The sequence below is a fragment of the Pistacia vera genome, unplaced genomic scaffold (assembly GCF_008641045.1).
Source record: "Pistacia vera cultivar Batoury unplaced genomic scaffold, PisVer_v2 Contig592, whole genome shotgun sequence".
Lineage (NCBI taxonomy): Eukaryota > Viridiplantae > Streptophyta > Magnoliopsida > Sapindales > Anacardiaceae > Pistacia > Pistacia vera.
The window spans coordinates 286559-307158 of record NW_022196437.1 but is presented as its reverse complement, the minus strand read 5'-3'; the positions used below and the strand labels follow the sequence as shown (position 1 = coordinate 307158).

The 20600-nt window shown below is 36.0% G+C and overlaps 1 protein-coding gene across 2 annotated transcripts; it reads right to left on the bottom strand.

The window, feature by feature from the left end:
• Nucleotides 1-11063: 11063 nt before the first annotated feature.
• Nucleotides 11064-18502, bottom strand: LOC116109993 (calcium-binding protein 39-like). Of its 2 annotated transcripts, none has more exons than XM_031396246.1 (11): nt 18345-18502; nt 17626-17790; nt 17422-17540; nt 15234-15308; nt 13913-14006; nt 13772-13831; nt 13432-13497; nt 13241-13339; nt 12374-12418; nt 11558-11660; nt 11064-11440 (listed from the first exon to the last, which is right to left on the bottom strand). In XM_031396246.1, the coding sequence occupies exons 1-11, from the start codon at nt 18465-18467 to the stop codon at nt 11352-11354; spliced, it is 1038 nt and encodes a 345-aa protein (XP_031252106.1). In that variant the 5' UTR covers nt 18468-18502; the 3' UTR covers nt 11064-11351. The 2 variants fall into 2 exon arrangements, with proteins under 2 accessions (XP_031252106.1, XP_031252105.1); XM_031396245.1 differs by lacking the exons at nt 17422-17540; nt 17626-17790; nt 18345-18502 and adding exons at nt 15663-15781; nt 15867-16031; nt 16586-16724.
• Nucleotides 18503-20600: the final 2098 nt, after the last annotated feature.

The following is a 20600-nucleotide window of genomic DNA, read 5'->3' as shown; positions in this document are numbered from 1 at the left end:
ATTACGGGACGCGATTTAAAGGAAAGGTTAGAAGAAGATGGGTATACCTCTTCAGAAAGGTTCAAAATGTGCCTGGTATGGTTCGTGCATTCGATCATAATGGCTTCTAACTCAACAAAAGCCGTTAATATGGATTTGGTGAAGTTTGCAAGCAACTTGGACTTCTTTAATGCTTATCCGTGGGGACGGGCATCATTTACGCTAACCATGGTCTCCCTGCAAGGAAAAGATATGGCGTTAAAACAGTCACAATCTGTCAATAAGAATAGAGCGAGCACGTACAATTTGTTTGACTTCCCATGGGCAATACAGGTAAATATTATGGGCTTTTTGTTATATTTTTTGTATTATATGTGTTTTAATTATGATATGGACTATTTTTTTACAATGTAGGCTTGGATGTATGAGGCCATCCCTGTCCTAGCTAAGGCGCGGGGACGATGAAGACTTTGGATGAGCGACCACAATTTCCTAGGATGTTGCAATGGCATATCGAGAAGTGTACCCATTGGGATTATGACAAAATAGACATCGAAATTCAAGCGGCTGGGGTAAGGTTAAAGGATTAAACTTTTGAATATGCACTTGCTTTTAAATGCGGCTTAAATCTAATTGATTTTGTTTCTTATTGCAGGGAGTCGTCCGTCCCTTCCTCACCGCTACTATGGGTGAAGCGGGAGAGGAGTATGTTACATCCTTCGAAGCACTGGAAGATGAAGCAGATGAAGGGATAGACCACCTAATGCGGGACCTAAAAGGGGTCACACATGTGAGTGCAGTTGCAGGGCCACTGCTTGAGAATGTTGGTGACGCCAAGGATGATGAAGCTCCAATCGGCGGGAGGGAGAAGGAGGAGGAGGAGGAGGAGGAGCGGGTTCGTATGCCTCCACCCAATTAGGAAATCGGTACAACAAGTATCGCTTTGTCAAGGCGTCGGGGTCGGGAGAATGAGGTAGTTGACCTCATAAACGGTCTTTTTGAGAGTTTTACAACAGCCGTTTATGAGAGGTTTGAGAAGATGGAAGAGCGAATGAAAAGGGTGGAGGAGAAAGTTGATAAGGTGGCAGAGAAAGTTGGTAGGGTGGAGGAGGAAATTGGTGGAGTATTGAAAGCAGTTGAAGTGCAACTTGAGCTGAAAAGAGAAAGGCAAAAGAGTAAGTTTGTCAAATCTCCTTACACCGTAGCAACGTATGGAAAGAAGAGGAAAATGAAGAAAAAAATTGAGGAAGTCCACAAAAGTGGAGAAGCAAAAATTGAGGAGGTTAAGGAGGTTGCTGGAGGAAGTGGGGAAGTGATAATGGAGAAGGGTGAGGCGGGACGTGAATGAAGTGGGGATGTGCAAATGAAGGAAGGGGGAAGAAGTGGGCAAGCGAAAATGGAGGAGTGAAAGGTCGATTTGTATAGGCCAATAGAGGAGGAAAAGAAAAAACTCTTTTATGCCTATTACAATGAATTTGGAAGTGATGCCCATGTGAAGTGCAAGACCGGGGATTATCCCCTGGACTGGTTTGAAAGATGTTGACGATAGGCAGGTGGCTTGACAACTTGGTGAGTTATTTTCCCTTATTTTCCCTTATTTTTGCTTATGTTTTCCATGAGGTATTATATACTTATCATGTTGTTTTTATTTGATGCAACACATCGATAAGATATTGGCACTCATGAGGCTACGTCAAAGCAGTACTGGTGATATATTGTATCCTAATTGTGCCATCACTGATGTGGCCTTTGGCCAAACGCTAGTAACGATGTATGACATTTTAGTGAAAAATGCCACTGGTAGAGGTGCAACAAGAGGAGCCAAGAGAAAAAGATTGAGCACAGATGACTTCGACGGCGTCCCTGATGATTTTTAGTTTGATGACAGGATCATGCAGTATATATAGGGGGAAAGGCCCAAACATGGTCACAGTTGGGCAAAGGTTAAAAGAGTATACTGCATCTTCAACATCAAGGATATGCACTGGATAATTGTCATCGCCCTTCTAGAGGAAGGCTTGCTAAAGATCCTTGACTGCAACCCAAGTATTTGTCGAGAGAGGCAGTTGGAGATGGAGTTGGAGCCACTATGCGTATTGTTCCAGTGGCTGTTGCATGACAGCGGGATGTTTCAGCACTTCGGTGACGAAGTACTGACGAGAAAGTGGCCACTCAAGTTCTTTCCTGTCTCGAAAAATGACTCAAGGTAAAATTTGTATAAAACTTACATAATATAATTGTTCTATAAGCTAATTCTAATGCTAATGTCTTCCTCCTATTGTACTATTGATTGTGGGGCATATGCACTGAAATTTATTGAGTTCGACATGACCAACACCCCGGTGGACAGCTTGAATGAAAAAACAATGAATAACTATCGGGAGCACTAGGCTGTTGAGTGCTTCCATGGGCATATGGATCCTTTTTGACTGACCAAAACTCAATCCAAGTCATTGTTGATGTTGTCATCAAAAGGTATAAAGTTAGACTTAGAATTTTGTAGTTTTCGTGATGTTGTCTTATTGGGTTGTCTTGAATAATTGGATTGTGTTGAATTGGATCAACTGGTGTTGTTAGGCATCAGGCTGTTGATACCTGGGTTGTGGTGCTGATGCTGAAGGTGTGCCAGATAATTTTGGAAGATGGAGAAGTGGCTAAAGAGAATGATGAAGATTTATTTGTTAATACTTAGGTTGTGCTGCTGTTGATACTTGGGTTGTGCTACTGATGCTGAAGCTGTGCCCTGCTTTTTTCCGGTGTATATAGGAAATTTATTTATTTGTTGTACATAATGTTGTCATTGAATGTAATTGACACATTTCAGATTAATACAAAAACAATTCAGTATTTCTCTCCTTTTTTTGAGTTTAAATTTATTTAGTATTTTTATTACATGGCCTTGATGTGTTGATGATATTAGATTGTCAAATTCAGGAGAAAATATAGAATTAATATGTGTTGATGATATTAGGTTGTCAAAATCCAGGAGAACAAGTGGAAAAAATAGGTATTGCCCATGATGGCTTAAGCGATATATAAGCGACAAAATATATCGCTTAACCGACAAAAGGTTTTCAACAGAGAATCGTTTAAACGATTACATAAATCGCAGACATTGATTCTGTCTCGGATTTAATCGCTTAAGCGATTATGTATTGCTTAAGTGACCAAGGGTAAAACCGAAGAATCGTTTAGGCGAGATATCAAATCGCTTAAGCGATCGTGCACTTGGGCAGATCTTGATTTTGCCTCGGACATGATCGCTTAAGCGACCAACGGTAAAATCTAATAATCGCTTAAGCAATACAATAAATCGCTTAAGCGATCGTGCACCTGGGCAGATCTTGATTCTGCCTCAGACTTGATCTCTTAAGCGATCTAGGATCACCTAAACGACCAAGGGTAAAACTGACAAATCTCTTAAGCGATACCATAAATCGCTTAAGCGATCATATAACTGAGCAGATATTGATTCTGCCTTGGACTTAATCGCTTAAGCGATCTATAATAGCGTAAGCGACCAAGGGTAAAAGCGATGAATCGCTTAAGTGATATTGTAAATCACTTACAATATCACTTAAGCGATCGTGCATCTGGGCAGATCTTCATTCTGCCTTGGACTAAATCGCTTAAGTGATTCGTAATCGCTTAAGCAACCAAGGGTAAAAGTGAAGCATCGCTTAAGTGATTAAGATTTGCTTGTACGTGATCGCTTAAGCGACGGTACCAAATCGCTTAAGCGACTAAGGCTAAATACAAAGGATCGCTTAAGCGAGAAATGAGATCTCTTATGCGATCCAGTGTATTCGGATTATTTTTATTGCCTTTCACAAGATCGCTTAAACGATTAACTCTATCGCTTAAGCGATGAAAGCTTGTCAACACAGGATCGCTTAAGTGATGACAGGATCGCTTAAGTGATTCCTTTTATGTTTTTTTTGTAATAGGTTGTCCCATATTGATTTGATTATTTATATCACTTGATCGATTTTTTTTAAATAAAATTAGTTCCATTACGTCTATATTAAACATATATGGTGTAGAATATTTACGTCTATATTAAACGTATATGGTGCACGATTAGTTCAGTGGACCAAAATCTGTCTTGTGTCAATTGATTTGATTATTTATAACACTTAATCGATTTTTTTATAAATTAAATTAAATTAGTTCTTTTACATCTATATTAAACATACATGGTGTAGAATGTTTACGTCTATATTAAACATATATGGTGCAAGATTAGTTTAGTGGACCAGGATCTGTCTTGTGTCAATTGATTTGATTATTTATATCACTTAATCGATTCTCTTTAAATTAAATTATATTAAATTAAATTAATTCTTTTACGTCTATATTAAATATATATGGTGTACGATTTCTTCAGTGGACCATGAGCATATTTATATTTTAATTAAATTAGATCTTTTACGTCCATATTAAACTTGGTCCATAAACTTGGAAAAGAAATATTGAAGTAAATTACCTTTACTTAGCCTTGGTCGCTTAAGCGATATATTATTTCGCTTAAGAGATCCTGTGTATTTAGCCTTAGTCGCTTAAGCGATTTATTCTTGCTTAAGCGATCTTGTCAAAGGCATAATAAAGTTCATCCGAGTACAGTAGATCGCTTAAGCGATCCCAGGTCTCTCTTAAGCGATCAAGAATGTTTAGAGTTAGTCGTTTAAGCGATCACGTAAAGTCGCTTAAGCGATCACATACAAGCGAGGATCAAGATCACTTAAGCGATGCTTCACTTTTACCCTGGTCGCTTAAGCGATCTTGTGCAAGGTAGAAACCAATTCTCTTAAGCGATCAAGTATGTTCGCTTAAGCGATCACGTAAAGTCGCTTAAGCGATCACTTACAAGCGAGGATCAGGATCACTTAAGCGATGCTTCGCTTTTACCCTTGATCGCTTAAGCGATCTTGTACAAGGCAGAATCTATACGAGCCCAGACGCATGATCACTTAAGCAATTCACATTCTCGCTTAAGTGACTTACGCTTTTACCCTTGGTCACTTAAGCGATTATATATTGCTTAAGCGATCAAGTCAGACGTAGAATTAAGACCTACCAGATGCACGATCGCTTAAGCGATTTACGCTATCGCTTAAGCGATTCTTCATTTTTACCCTTGGTCGCTTACGCCATTATGGATCATTTAAACGATCAAGTTCGAGGCAGAATGAATATCTGCCAGTTGCACGATCGCTTAAGTGATTTACTCTCTTGTTTGAGCGATTCGTCGGTTTTACCCTTGGTCAATACCTGCCCAGATACACGATCGCTTAAGCGATTCTTCACTTTTACCCTTGGTCACCTAAGAGATAAGAAATCGATTAAGTGATCAAGTCCATGACAGCATAAGCTTCTATCCAGATGCACATATTAATTCCATACTTTCTCCTGAATTTGACAACCTAATTGCATCAACACATCAAGGCCATGTAACAAGAATACTAAATATAAAGGATGATTTATTCAAGGTAACAATAAAATTGAAAACATAAAAAATTGAAAACAACAACTCCTCAACGGTTGGCCTTGGCAACTCTCTCGATTTCATCCTTCATCGAACCTAATTTTCTAGATCTGCATGTGATTGATTCTGGCTACTGCTTCTCTTGTGGCCAGGTTGTTTGCAAATTGAGCACTTATTCATCCTCCAAGGAACCTCAGAGGCTGATGGAATACGCTTAACTCTTTTTCTCCCCTTTTCTGTCTTCTTAAATGGCAGATGGATGATAATTTCAGCCAACTCTGGCGGCACTACCCACTGCTCCTTTGGAGGAACTGGATATATCGTTTCTAAATAAGCTAGCATGTAGTGATTTGCCATATAGAGAGGGGAGCAAAGTTCCATGTAAATTCTTGAACCAAAATCTGGCTTCCGTTGGTGTTTAAGTGCTGCTAGTGCATGAGGACAAGGTAAACGTTGAATGTCAAGCACTTTATAGCTGCAAGTTTTACTAACAAGGTTAACTAGGGCATCTGGACCATAGCCGCTCACAGTGAACTCTTGAGCATTAAAACGATAGGTAAACAATGTATTTGACAATTCCATACGTTCTCGCAATAATTTTTCAACTGACGAAACAAGGGTTGTAGTAAAATTATCTGACTACGTACGACGCTCATGGAACCACCGTGACAATGTCCTCTGGATTGCATCAAAAAGGGCAACTATTGTAAACTCTCTTTTCTATTAATAACTTCGAATTTATGTACTCGGCTATGTTCGTGGTCATGACATCAAACCTTTTTCCAAGAAAGTATGCTCTACTCCATCGCTCGAAACCAACATCATGCTTAAGACACTTAGCAATTTTATCATCCTTGATTCTGATTTGTTGGAAGTGCTCCTCAAACTCATCAACTCGATGAGCTTTTACTGCCATGTAGTATGTCTGAAGGAGGCCAGCACACTTAAACTTTTGTTTTATGTTCTCACTAAGGTGCCTCATACAGAATTGGTGATGTGCTTGAGGGTAAATAGTGGCAATCCCCTTCTATATGGAGTTATGTCTATCGGATATTATGCGCAACTTGGCACTGTCAGGCACTATTGTATGTAATTGCTCAAAAAACCAAGTCCACGACTTGTCATTCTCAGAGTCAACCACACACCATGCAATGGGATATGTGTGATTCTCGTTGTCCTGTGCAGTGGCCACCAACAATGTACCTCCATACTTTCCAATAAAAAAAGCAACCATCAATAGCCAACACCTTTCTCATGTTTATAAAACCCCTTATAGCAGAACTGTAAGCAACAAAAAAATATTTAAACGTCATATTCTTGTCCCACTTCAAAGCCGTCTTGCTACCTTGGTTTGTCAACTCAAGCATATAACGGTACGCTTCTAATACTGCATACCCGTGCTCTGGCGTGCCCCTCACAAAATCTTGTGCATGTTGTCTCCCTTTCCAGCATTTCCAATAACTAACAGCACATCCCAACTCTGTGCGCACAAGTCTCTGAATGTCTTTAGGAGATGGACATTTCCCTTCAACGAACTGACTTTTGACAAACTGTCTAATAACATCAGCGGAGGTTTGTCGATGCTCACCTGAAATATGTCACAAACCACATGTGTGCTCGTAGGTATATGTGCTAAGAATAAATTTTTCAGACTCCGCCAACCTTCTACAATAAACCCGCCACTTGCAGTTTCTGTCATGACATGCAACCGTCACAACCGTTGAATTAGACTTTTTGGTGATGAACTTAAAATTACTTCTCACGGCAACAAGTTTTAGCTTCCTCACCACTTCCTCTTTGTTGTCAAATAAATACCTTATGCACAACTCTGATCCATCCGTAAAAACATGAGTTGATTCACTACTACCTGCAATTACCCCCTTTGAACCTACATAAAGGACCATAGTGTTCTCTTCCTTACAAACTACACCTTCTGCATAATCTGTATTTAAAAGAATCTCTACATCTGTGGGAACATGTACGGGGTCCTTCTCCTCAACATTTTCATTATGCCGCACATGACCAACCTTTTCTACAGTGTCCTCCTCACCACCCAAATCACCGCCTACTCTTGATTTTTCAACTAACAAATCAATGCCCTTGTAGTTCAAATTAAAACCAGCCAAATCTCTGCCAACTTCCTCATTATCCCCTTCCTTTGAACCAACTTCCAATGGTTTATCTACAAAAGAAACCCTTAAAATCGGCCTTGAACCATTATTGCCCATATCAATCATATATAACTTCACACCTTCATCCGACTTTAATATAGCAGGAGGTACCTTATAATGTTCAAGAACTCTGCTTAAAACATACTTCACAACTATATCCCTACGTGAGCTACTCAAATCACCTCTTCTAATTATTTCATCAATCAACTCATCAAAACTTTTGTGCTCACAACAATTGGTATAACTTCTTTGCTCTTCCCAATCCATTTCCAACAACTTTCTTCCTCCACCTGCTCACTAAAATATTCAACACCCAAAACAACTTGTCCTATGTCTAATAATAGCCAAGTACCTATAATGCAAGAAAAAAATATATTATTAACTGATGTATTAAAGGTTGAAAGATTTTAAAAAACATCTACAGAGTTGCTTGAGCGATCTGGTGTATTGCTTAAGCGATCTGGTATATCATTTACTGGATCGCTTAAGCGATATAATGGATCGCTTAAGTGATCCGGTATAAATAAGTTTGATCACTTAAGCGATCTTATGTCATTTACCTGATCACTTAAGCGATCTGCTGCTATACACCAGACTTATAATAGATTGGTTAAGCGATCTTCTGCCATATACATGATCGCTTAAGCGATCTACGAACTGCTGCATTATACCAGACATACCAGATCGCTTAATCGATCCATCATATCCAAAACATATTTTCAGTCATCTCCAACTTTAATCGGTGCTACCACCCCCAGCTACCCAAAATGCAAGAAAATATTCAACAAATTTCACTCCTTTCAACTTGCATTATATCAAACACAACCCAACAACCTAAACAACTAAATCAAAATCATAACCCAAACCCAATCCATTATTAAATCTTTGTAAATCAAAATATAAAATGGAAAGGGAAGATACACATACCTGGACGAAATGTCAGGAGGAGGAGGATATGTGGTAGAGAAGATGTTAATGGCAGGAAGATGTATAGGACGGAGGAAGAAGAAGATGTATAGGAAGAAGAAGATGTAGACGAAGAAGAAGAAGAAGAAGAAGAAGAAGAAGAAGATGTAGATGAAGCTTACAAGAAACAACAGCCAGGGGAGGAATGCGTTAATGTGGCGGGAGGAAGAAGAAGAAGGTGTTTTGGTTTTGTTTGCAAGAATTTCGGCTCTTTGGGGACATATTATAATTTTTAAAAGATTACACAATTATTCATTAATCCTAATTAACCCCTAATCATGTTAAATTAAACTTAATAAAAAACAAGGCTATTTAGTTAACCCTTACAAACTATATCTTTTAATTAAATTTTAACTTTAAATGGTCTTTTAATAAAATGCCCCAATTTTATATAGTGGGGTTTGGCTTTCAGATCAAACTAATACTGTAACAAACTTATAAATAGAAATGAAAGTATTCATAGAGTGGCGTTTATGTGATAATGTCATGTCGTTGTAAGTTACTTAAAATTTTTGATGGCCTATTTCCCTTTCAATGCTGAACTAAAATATGGGTGAAAGGCTATGCTTTTATCTATCTATTATTCTACAAATAATTACCCGATAAAATTCATTAATTAATGTTTAATTAAAAAATATGAGGAAAACTCAAAATTTTATTAAAAAATAGTTTTATAATTTTAAGAGTAAACGACCATGTTTCCACCCAAGATTTGACAAAATGGCACATTTCTAACTCTGGTTTCATAAATTCTAGATTTACACCCTCAAACTAACACGATTTTTAGATTCTGACATAGGTACAGATGGTGTTATTACCGTATAGTCTTTTGACAAATAAATCAATAAATTACTTTTAACAACCACCCCTAACAACCCCCCCCCCCCCCCAAAAAAAAAAAAAACCAAATTCAAACACCTGTGAGCGACGGCCTCCTCTTGCCATTTCGGCCTGTTGCGAGGTCGTCTGAGCCTCTTAAATCCACCACCTTTCTCCTCTCAACCTACACATCAAAACCCTTATCACCCCCACCTCATTAAGCTACCAATTGCCGACCACCATCCTCTTTTGGTCCACGCACTTCCAAGTCTTTTTCCAATTGATCCTGATGTTGAAAACTGGCCCTAACCCCACTTTTCTCTCCATCGGCACCTCCTTTCAAAAACCCCCAACACCTTGAACCTCAATTGCTCACAAATTGTCGGAATCACGCTATTAGGGATTGCACAATTAACGAAGCTTACCACCCAAATTTCAACCACTTCGAGCGTTGGAAATCTTTCCCAACACCACCAACTACATCACCAGCTCCCAATCAAAACTCCCATTAGCCTCGACTCTAGTTGCTCACCGTTTGCTGTCCACCACCTCCATTAGGGTTTTGCGAATTTGTTGATTTTTGGGTGCGATTGGAATTTGATTTTGATGATTTGAGTGGAGATTGATGATTGGAGGTTGATTGGATTTGTTTTGAAGTGTTTTGTGTTGTTTTTTTCTGGGTTTTGAATCGTTTCCGACATTGAAGACCAAAATTCTTGAATTGCCAATATCACTTATTGGACAAAAGGCTTAAGCCAATTCTGCCAACACCTTCCCTCATAGCCTAGCAGCACCAACGACGCCAGAATCAAGCTAGATTAGCCTAAGAAGACAGTCACGTGCCAGTGGGATTCATTTTGAATTTAATGTAGTTCAAATAACCACTTTAATCGTTATATTAAATGATTTTCTATAAATTTAAAAGTGAAAATCTGAAATTTATAAAACCGATGGTGAAAACTTGCCAATTTGCCATACCTTAGGTGGGAACATGTCGTTTACTCTGATTTTAATAATATATTCACTTTTATATACATCTTTAGTTCTCTATATTAAAACTCAGACCGGACCGGTTCGACTGAGACCCATCAGCTTCTCCTGTCTAGTTCAGGGTTTAGGGGGTATTGTAATATTTCAATTTTATAGGGATTAATTTGTTATTTTTTTAGGGGTGTTTTGGAGATATATCAAAAGTTAAGAGATCAATTGATAATTTTCTTGAGGCATTTTTTAAAATTAATAAAATTATAGGGATTAATTTGAAATTTTTTAGGGATATTTTTGTAATATACTAAAATTTAAGGGATTGATAATATTTTTTTAAAAATCAAATTATTGCTAATGTCACCGATCCAACCAGTTGGACCGGTTGACCTATGACTGTTTTGTTGCCCTCTGATCCAAGTTTTAAAACAATGCTTTAGTTGTGTTTCATGCGAGAGTAATGCTACAGTTACCGACGGGTGTGCACCGAATAACGTGACAAAATCCTGATCGTTGATTTATTATCAGTTAATGTTAATCAACAGTCAGGATTTTGTTACGTCATTCGGTGCACAAATTTGGTGTAAACTTTTCGGTAATTCTATCATTTTCCTTCATGCGATGACCAATCAAATGTTCAAAGCAAAGGGAGAGTTTGATCACTCAAAATCGATCTAGATGTTCATTGGGGGGTCTTATATACCACAATATGTACTTTGAGGAACACACTTTGGTTATAAAAATTAAAAAAGAAAAAAAAAGAGAGAGAGAGAAAAGATTACAAAGCCTCACAGTTATTTATACATCCAACTCCTAGTATTGCTTCCCACACCATACATCAATCTTTCTTCTCTTTTCTGGCCAAACTTGTGAGCAGAAAATCATTACCCATAATCAAGCATTCAGTAGTAAATATACGAGTCTCTTCCCGGAAGGGAAAAAGGAACCTATTGGTCGAGATTTGGTAGACCGGACACTCTTTCGATTTCCTTGATGATCAGTTCCTTTTCCTCTTCGAATTGATCATCATCTGCACCTGTAAACATATTTACATGCTAGGCTATGAGGTGAAAAAATAAAATTTCATTATGCGTGATACATCAAGCATTAATTCAGGGTGCCACAATGCGGCTCACAGCAACAATATAATTACCTTTTCCAGCAGAGAGATTGCGAAGAAGTTCCAGCAATTTTTCATGGTTTTTTGCCAGAATAACTTTTACTTCACGCGGCTTGTTAGGATTAGCTACAAAAACCTACATGGGGAAGGACGAAGCCAGAAAAACAATGAATGAGAACCAGATATAATACAAATTAAAGTCATTTAACTAATACAGTCTTTCTGTAGCACCAGTCCACATGAAATCTGCAACTCGATGAGTCCTGAACCCCATACCAAAAGTAAAACAGTGGCATGGATAGTAGTTGTAGACATTCATCACATTTCAAGGAGGATATGGAATAAATTCACCAAGTCTTTTTCTAACATGCAATTTGATTAAGATAAACTAAAATGGAAAACTAGCTTTTTCTATTACCCTCAACATTAGTCAAGAATACTATTCATTAATTGGCCACAAGCGCACCTACTTAATTGGAAAGCAGGAGGCAAGAGGGGGAGTATAAGTGATACATAGCATGTTGCCCACAAACTTAAGACTCGAGAAATCTCTCAAAATCCACATAAATATGATTCTTTTTCCTTTATTGAATATAATATATATTCATCTCAATGTGTATCAAACCGCAGTATGCAAGTGCAATTGATGACCTGCAATACATATCCCAAAAAAGTGATTCCTCAGTAGTCTTGCAATTAATTTAGGCCTTTAGTTCAATTGGCTACATAAAATCACATGAATATTTTAGGATCAATTCCTAGGATACTGCAAATGAGCCTAGAGTATAATTAGCATAAACACAACCAGGGAGAAAAAAATAAGAAAGCAATAAAGGGAGCTATTATCACCTTGAAAATGTGGAAAGCAGAAATTTGAATGTTTTTGCTTGAATCCTGCACAGATGGACAAAAATTTGCAGAGAAGAAATCGTTAGAAATAAGGTTATAAATGCTACAAATATCTACCAACCATAAGATGCTACAGTATCATAGGTTGGGCAGTCCATTAGTTCATTCAAAGTCGATGATATCATTAGTTTGCAGTTTAAACCTTCCAACTGGCAAACAAGGGACTGATCTTGTCAGATACAGAAGCGAAAGCACAGACCTTTGATGAAACAAGTCAAAAATCAAAAAGAATATTCAATAACCTCCAGCATAGACAAAAACTACTATCTATTTTAGTTGCCTACAACAAAAGTCCCACCAGCAGTCTCCAACCCATCTTATAGCAAGTAGAAAACCCTTCAATTTCGTATCCAAGGATTGTCTAGGACGGCTGTTGTTCATTTATCAGCTCTTAACACTTCCACTAAAAAATAGCCTTGCCATAACCGAGTGAAATTTAGAAGCTATTTTCTGTGTGACATACAATACAAGTGGAGTAATAAAAAGCTTCAAGAAATCAGACCAAAGAAAGCCAACAGTAAAATTCCATCATAGTGTCCATTACTATGAATTAGGAAGCATCTCCACATTGACATGATACCAAATACATAAAATCTATAAAGGCAAGGCAGAACTAAAAGACATACCAAGATGACCAAAAGACCGAAAAAGGAAAACTCTAACATGATGAGAATTTGCAATCTCATGTACGATGGATGCATACTTCTCTATACTATAGAAACTGATAATGAGGAAAAGTATGACTATATGTCATGCAAACAAAACAACACAAAAATAACCATGAGGTACCAAGGAAAAAATAAATACCTTCAGCAATGTCATCATCACTTTCAAATACCGAACTTCTAAAATGTAGCGCTTCATTATATGGGAATTTGGAGGCTCCAAAAGAAATTCCAAGAGAAGCTAAATCCATACATATTGTCAAAATTGAAAAGTCTTCTAGATGAAAACAAATAGAAGAGGAGCAAAACTGGAAGATTATAGCCAGAACTAACCTTCAAAGATTGCCTCCTTGTAACATAATTACAAGATGTCAAAAGTTTTTCATACAGATCAAAGAACTGGAACAACAATATCTTATCAGGGATGTTAAAAAATAGTTTAAATCAAATATAACAATACATTCTTAAATAAAACTATGTTCAGTGCAACCATGCAGATAAATCTAATTGTCTCAGAAACAACAAGATTTCAAATGTTTTAGAACTGTTGTCAAAGAAACTTCATGGAAAATAAGAAAAATATAGCAAAGGGTTCTGAAGAAATAATTGTCATCTTGGACATGTCTAGATCTGTTCAGAATTATAGCATATTGAAAATAAAATAAAGGCATACCTCATCATAATGGGCAGTCAAGTATTCAGAGACCAAAGATCCATGTCTAGTAAGCAGATCCTGTTAATCATTAGCAAACATGGGCTAAAAACTCCAATAGATAAATGTTAAGGAAATATTAAACTTAATAATCGGTCTAACCTTAAAGGTACAAAACGCATCTGAAGAAATATCAAACACAGGTAGCTCCACAAATTTGAAGAATAACTGAAAGCTTGCAGACTCTATAATGTATCTGAAAAATCACTACAAAATTTAACGGCATGTAAAAGATGAAACTCTAGAGCCACACAGAAATTCTGCAAGAAAAGGATCCCAAAGCATCAAATACTGTGATGGCCAATTCTTTACTGGGATAAGGATAAGTTATCAGGAATAACAATTAGATAAGAGACGAATTCTCAAGTTCCTAAACTTCACAACGTCTTTTTGCAAACTCCATGAGAGGTCTTGGCACATAGAGCCATAGCAGGATTGATACACTTTTTTTTTTTTTTTTTTTGGATATATTAAAAAATATATATGAGGTGGGTAAATCAGATATACATATGACATAGTATAAATTTGACTTGACAAATTATTATATAAAAGCAAATAAAATAAAATAATATTTCTAAATGTTTTGAAATATCCATTTCCATTCAATTGCTTTTAAAGTTTTATTAACCTTTAACTTTGGTTTGCTACTATTTAAGGGATTTTAGTTGTACACTCTTTTGAGCCCTAAAAGTAAATGTCTGGTTCTTGCAAGTATATATGGTAAAAGGAAAGGATAGAGTGAAAATGGCAAAACAACTGAAACTTATAAAAGGCAATAGAACACAGAGCTAATCAACAAGTCAACTACAACCAATGGGAAGCATCCCCTCTGCCATTCGCATATAGTGATATTCCTAACATATGCACTTGGGCTTTCTTAGAGATACACTCATCCATTAATCAATACATGCCCAATTATGAGACAAACCTTTTTCAAACTATAAATAAAGGTCCTTTGCTAGACCCTTCATAGTAAACTTTATCTGCATATGCAGTGTAAACCATATCTCTATTAAAAGCACTCCCTCATTCCTGATGAAACATGTTTCTTCTCCTCTAGGAAGAAGTAATTTCCATTAATGGTGCATGTTGTCATGATTGGACCCAAGATGTCAACATGAGGAATCTGGCCTATTTCTCTCGCATTTAGTAACTACTGGTTCCAAGCTTATATATTATAGGAAGCCGTTTTTCTAAGTGAGGACAACCATGTTAATGGTAACAATCATGATTCTGGTTACAATCATGATAATAAAATTGGTATTGCTGGATGGTAATGTTAAAGAAGACATACAAAAACCAAAATATTGGAGAATTAAATAAAATCAAACCATGTATAATGGAAGACTGCAAACTTAGCAACATAATTTAGGAGTTCTTCAACAATTGTGAACAAAACAGACAAGAAGCAAGAATATCTTACTTTGCGAGGCTGGGAAATTTGATGCACTCCCTCAACATAATTCCAGAATTCAGGGCAACTTCCTTGTTGTCATAGCTGCTTGTACAAAAAATTGGATAAAATAATGTGTCACACGCAGTACTACCCTATTAGTTTGAATATCGACTTATACATAAAGATATATACAAGCAAGGTTTGATCAATACAACATATCCAATACAGTAAGTCAATGAACAAATCAACCATTTCTAAAAGAAAACAAAACAACAAACATATGTAAGCAAATGCTAAAATGAAAAACAGTTTAAATATCCTCATTTCCCATAAAAGCTCTAGATTAAACACATCCACAACATATACGGAAGGCCAAAACATGCTGTGGCCAGGTATAGGAGGGCAACCATTCCCTGAAAATATAGAAAAACAGGGGAAAACATTACATAACCTTACCAGACTACAAGAAAGTCCAGTAACTCAAAATGGTTCTCAATGTATTGAACACAGCAATATGTGGAGCCAACCTTTTGCTTCAACAATATGGACCAGCAATGGACTAAGTCCTTTCTTGCCTATATCAAAGATTTTAAACAAAAATGTATGGTCAAATGGATAATGTATATGCAAGGGTAAGTCATAGAAATTATAATAACTTACTTCCCATCCCAGTATTGGCAACTTATGAATCAGAAGGGTGAGAACATCCTCTTTACAAACTTCAGTTGCTAACTGAGAAACTTGATCCATGTTTGGTTCAACCTCCCCATCTCCAGAAAGCATACACCTCATTGTCAGAAAATTCTTCTCAACTTCTTCCAATGCCTATAATAAACCCCAAAAGAAAAAGTAAGAATTATCTCTAACTATAACCTGCACAAATATGATTGGGAAACAATCCCAATGTGTCATTAAATAAATTCTCCTATAGATTGCAAATTTATGTCTATCTAAGAAACAAAAATAAGTAAATTTGATGGTCGAGGCAACTGCCATTCTTATTCAATGCTTCCTTTTCACATGATCAAAGTATTACTTCCTTTAGTTTAGGGTAACAGACTGAAATTATGCAATCATCTCCATTCTTTTCTGGTTAGTTGCGTCATTTTAAGCAATGTGAATAAAGCAACACCAAACGATAAGATATAATCTTCATTTGAAACACATTCCCAGTAATAGCATCACATATAGCCTCAATGAACAAACACATTCAAATTATGCACAGAACGACCCACGTAGAGCTAAAAGCCAATGAAATTGATAGCAAAAACATCATCAAACAAAACAATTCCCAGAACCCATATGAAGATTTCTTCATTACCACCAAAATGAGAGTAACCAAGATGAAAATTGAGACAAAAATAGAATGATCAATGTACCTTTTCAAGGGCTTTAACTTCAACAACGGTCTTGGTATCAAGAGCCATGAGGCTGTCCTTGGTTGCCTTCACCACCTCATGTGGTGTTTTGGGCCTTGACGGCTTGAAGAACGAAAACGACATGATCGATCAACGTTTTTTATTTTGATTTTGATTTTTGATCAAACGAATCCCTGTATCTTTCGCTTCTTGCTGTTGTGATTGCTTGGGATTCTAGATTTTTGTTTTCTTGTAGATCGCCCGATCATGCAAAGTTTTATGTCACATTTTTTTGCCAAATCTCACAAGATTAAAAAAATTTGGAAACCCAGAAACACGAGTAAAAATACGAAATAAATAATACAATAATAAAGAGGTGTGCTGTGTGCATTTGTTTGGACAATGGGTTTATGATATATGATCAACATAGACCCTGAAATTGATTAAATAACCAAAAAACCCTAAAATTCTTGAAATAATAAAAATCATCCCATTGTCATTTAACAGTGCAAGTTAATGTATATTTAATTATTTATGTATTTACCCTCCAATTGTTTATTGTGTTTATCTAAAACTTAATAATATTAGAATTTAATACGAAAACCCCTTTAGGAGAAAATAACAAATTGGCCCTTTTTCTTTCACCGAACCAAATTAAAATACTTTTTTTTTTTTTTCATTTTATTTTCTTACAAATTAGGTTNAAACAGTTTAAATATCCTCATTTCCCATAAAAGCTCTAGATTAAACACATCCACAACATATACGGAAGGCCAAAACATGCTGTGGCCAGGTATAGGAGGGCAACCATTCCCTGAAAATATAGAAAAACAGGGGAAAACATTACATAACCTTACCAGACTACAAGAAAGTCCAGTAACTCAAAATGGTTCTCAATGTATTGAACACAGCAATATGTGGAGCCAACCTTTTGCTTCAACAATATGGACCAGCAATGGACTAAGTCCTTTCTTGCCTATATCAAAGATTTTAAACAAAAAAGTATGGTCAAATGGATAATGTATATGCAAGGGTAAGTCATAGAAATTATAATAACTTACTTCCCATCCCAGTATTGGCAACTTATGAATCAGAAGGGTGAGAACATCCTCTTTACAAACTTCAGTTGCTAACTGAGAAACTTGATCCATGTTTGGTTCAACCTCCCCATCTCCAGAAAGCATACACCTCATTGTCAGAAAATTCTTCTCAACTTCTTCCAATGCCTGTAATAAACCCCAAAAGAAAAAGTAAGAATTATCTCTAACTATAACCTGCACAAATACGATTGGGAAACAATCCCAATGTGTCATTAAATAAATTCTCCTATAGATTGCAAATTTATGTCTATCTAAGAAACAAAAATAGGTAAATTTGATGGTCGAGGCAACTGCCATTCTTATTCAATGCTTCCTTTTCACATGATCAAAGTATTACTTCCTTTAGTTTAGGGTAACAGACTGAAATTATGCAATCATCTCCATTCTTTTCTGGTTAGTTGCGTCGTTTTAAGCATTGTGAATAAAGCAACACCAAACGATAAGATATAATCTTCATTTGAAACACATTCCTAGTAATAGCATCACATATACCCTCAATGAACAAACACATTCAAATTATGCACAGAACGACCCACGTAGAGCTAAAAGCCAATGAAATTGATAGCAAAAACATCATCAAACAAAACAATTCCCAGAACCCATTTGACGATTTCTTCATTACCACCAAAATGAGAGTAACCCAGATGAAAATTGAGACAAAAATAGAATGATCAATGTACCTTTTCAAGGGCTTTAACTTCAACAACGGTCTTGGTATCAAGAGCCATGAGGCTGTCCTTGGTTGCCTTCACCACCTCTTGTGGTGTTTTGGGCCTTGACGGCTTGAAGAACGAAAACGACATGATCGATCACCGTTTTTTATTTTGATTTTGATTTTTGATCAAACGAATCCCTGTATCTTTCGCTTCTTGCTGTTGTGCTTGCTTGGGATTCTAGATTTTTGTTTTCTTGTTGATCGCCCGATCATGCAAAGTTTTATGTCACATTTTTTTGCCAAATCTCACAAGATTAAAAAAATTTGGAAACCCAGTAACATGAGTAAAAATACGAAATAAATAATACAATAATAAGGAGGTGTGCTGTGTTTGGTCAATGGGTTTATGATATATGATCAACATAGACCCTGAAATTGATTAAATAACCAAAAAACCCTAAAATTCTTGAAATAATAAAAATCATCCCATTGTCATTTAACAGTGCAAGTTAATGTATATTTAATTATTTATGTATTTACCCTCCAATTGTTTATTGTGTTTATCTAAAACTTAATAATATTAGAATTTAATACGAAAACCCCTTTAGGAGAAAATAACAAATTGGCCCTTTTTCTTTCACCGAACCAAATTAAAATACTTTTTTTTTTTTTTCATTTTATTTTCTTACAAATTAGGTTGATTTTTTCTTTTTATTTTATTCTCTTACCAAACAACTTATTATTATTATTATTTTTTTTCATATTATTCTCTTACCAAAATAAATAATTTTTTTTTCTTTCATTTTAATTTCTTACCCAAATAACCCTTTTTTTCCTTTCATTTTACTTTCTAAGTAGAATAACTTACCCTCTTTTTTTTTTCCTATTAACCTTTTTTTTCTTTCAGTTTATTTTTAACTACAATTAAACTTCGATAAATTAATAATCTTAATTAAATAATACTTTGGGTCGACCTCGACTTGGGACCAGTATGGTAAATTAATAATTCGCTAAATTTATAAAATAATACATTTAAAAAAAACACACATAGGTACCATTTGATATATAAATTAATAATCTCTTTGTACATAAAAAATCTATCTATATATTCATATAATTTTGAAGCACTTGCTATTTGAATGCCACATAGAACTCTACAATTGCTGCAAGTGTCAGCATGTTATTGGTTTAGGCTATAATTGCTACATGTGTTAACATGTTATTGGTCTAGGCTATTTGGTATAACTACATGCATTCAATATTTTGTAGAAACACTTCACATTCACATTAAATGTTTTGATAGTTATACATTTGTTTAATTTTAATTGGATAAAGATGAACACGTCACATTCATATTTACTGTTCTATTTATGAATTTAGTTTGATTCGTTGATTTTGTCTAATTGAATGTGAAGGGGCGCATTTATATTATTTGTGAAAGGGTATAGATGCATGAATAGATGTAAAAATTAATGGATTGATAAGATGTATTATTGATTTTCTATATATATATATAGAATAATACTACATATACATCATTTTCATATAACAAAATAATATATGTATAGTATTACTCATATATATATATATATATATATATATATTACATAATTGATAAATATTACATGATTTATTAGAAGAAAGAGAGGTAATTAATTTTTAATCAATGTTCCGAAAACCGGACCGGACTATGACCTGTTCAAGGGTCCAGTTTTCGGTTTGACCAGTTGGATTGGTTGGTTGGACCGTATTCTATAAAAAAATTTAGTCCCTAAATGTTTGAAATTCATCAAAAACACCCCTATAATAATCCCTTAAGGTTTGAAATCTGTCCAAAACACCCCTGTCACGCGAAGGGACTGGTGATGGTGGTGACAGCGACGATCGACGGCCAATCAAGGTTTGGAATCATGGGGCTTTTGATGTATAGGTGTCGACAAATCTGATGGTGGTGCTAGGGAGTTCCATTGACCGAAACTCGTCAGAATCAACAAAAGAAGTCTGACAGTCGCGTGAACTTTAGGTTGACGGTGACCGACGAAGGTTTGACGATGGCGACTGAAAATGGCTGAGTTTTGTCGTGGAGATTCCGTCAAGTCTAATGGTGGTGTTTTCTCCGTCGAACGATGCCAAAATCCGGCGAGATTAAGCTGCAATTGGACCGCGATTCGACACTATTTCGGTGGTCCAACCATAGTCTAATCCGGTTTGAATGCAATTAACAGTTTTTAAAGGGTTTCGGACCAAATATGCCATCAGTTACTGGTCGAACCGATCTGAC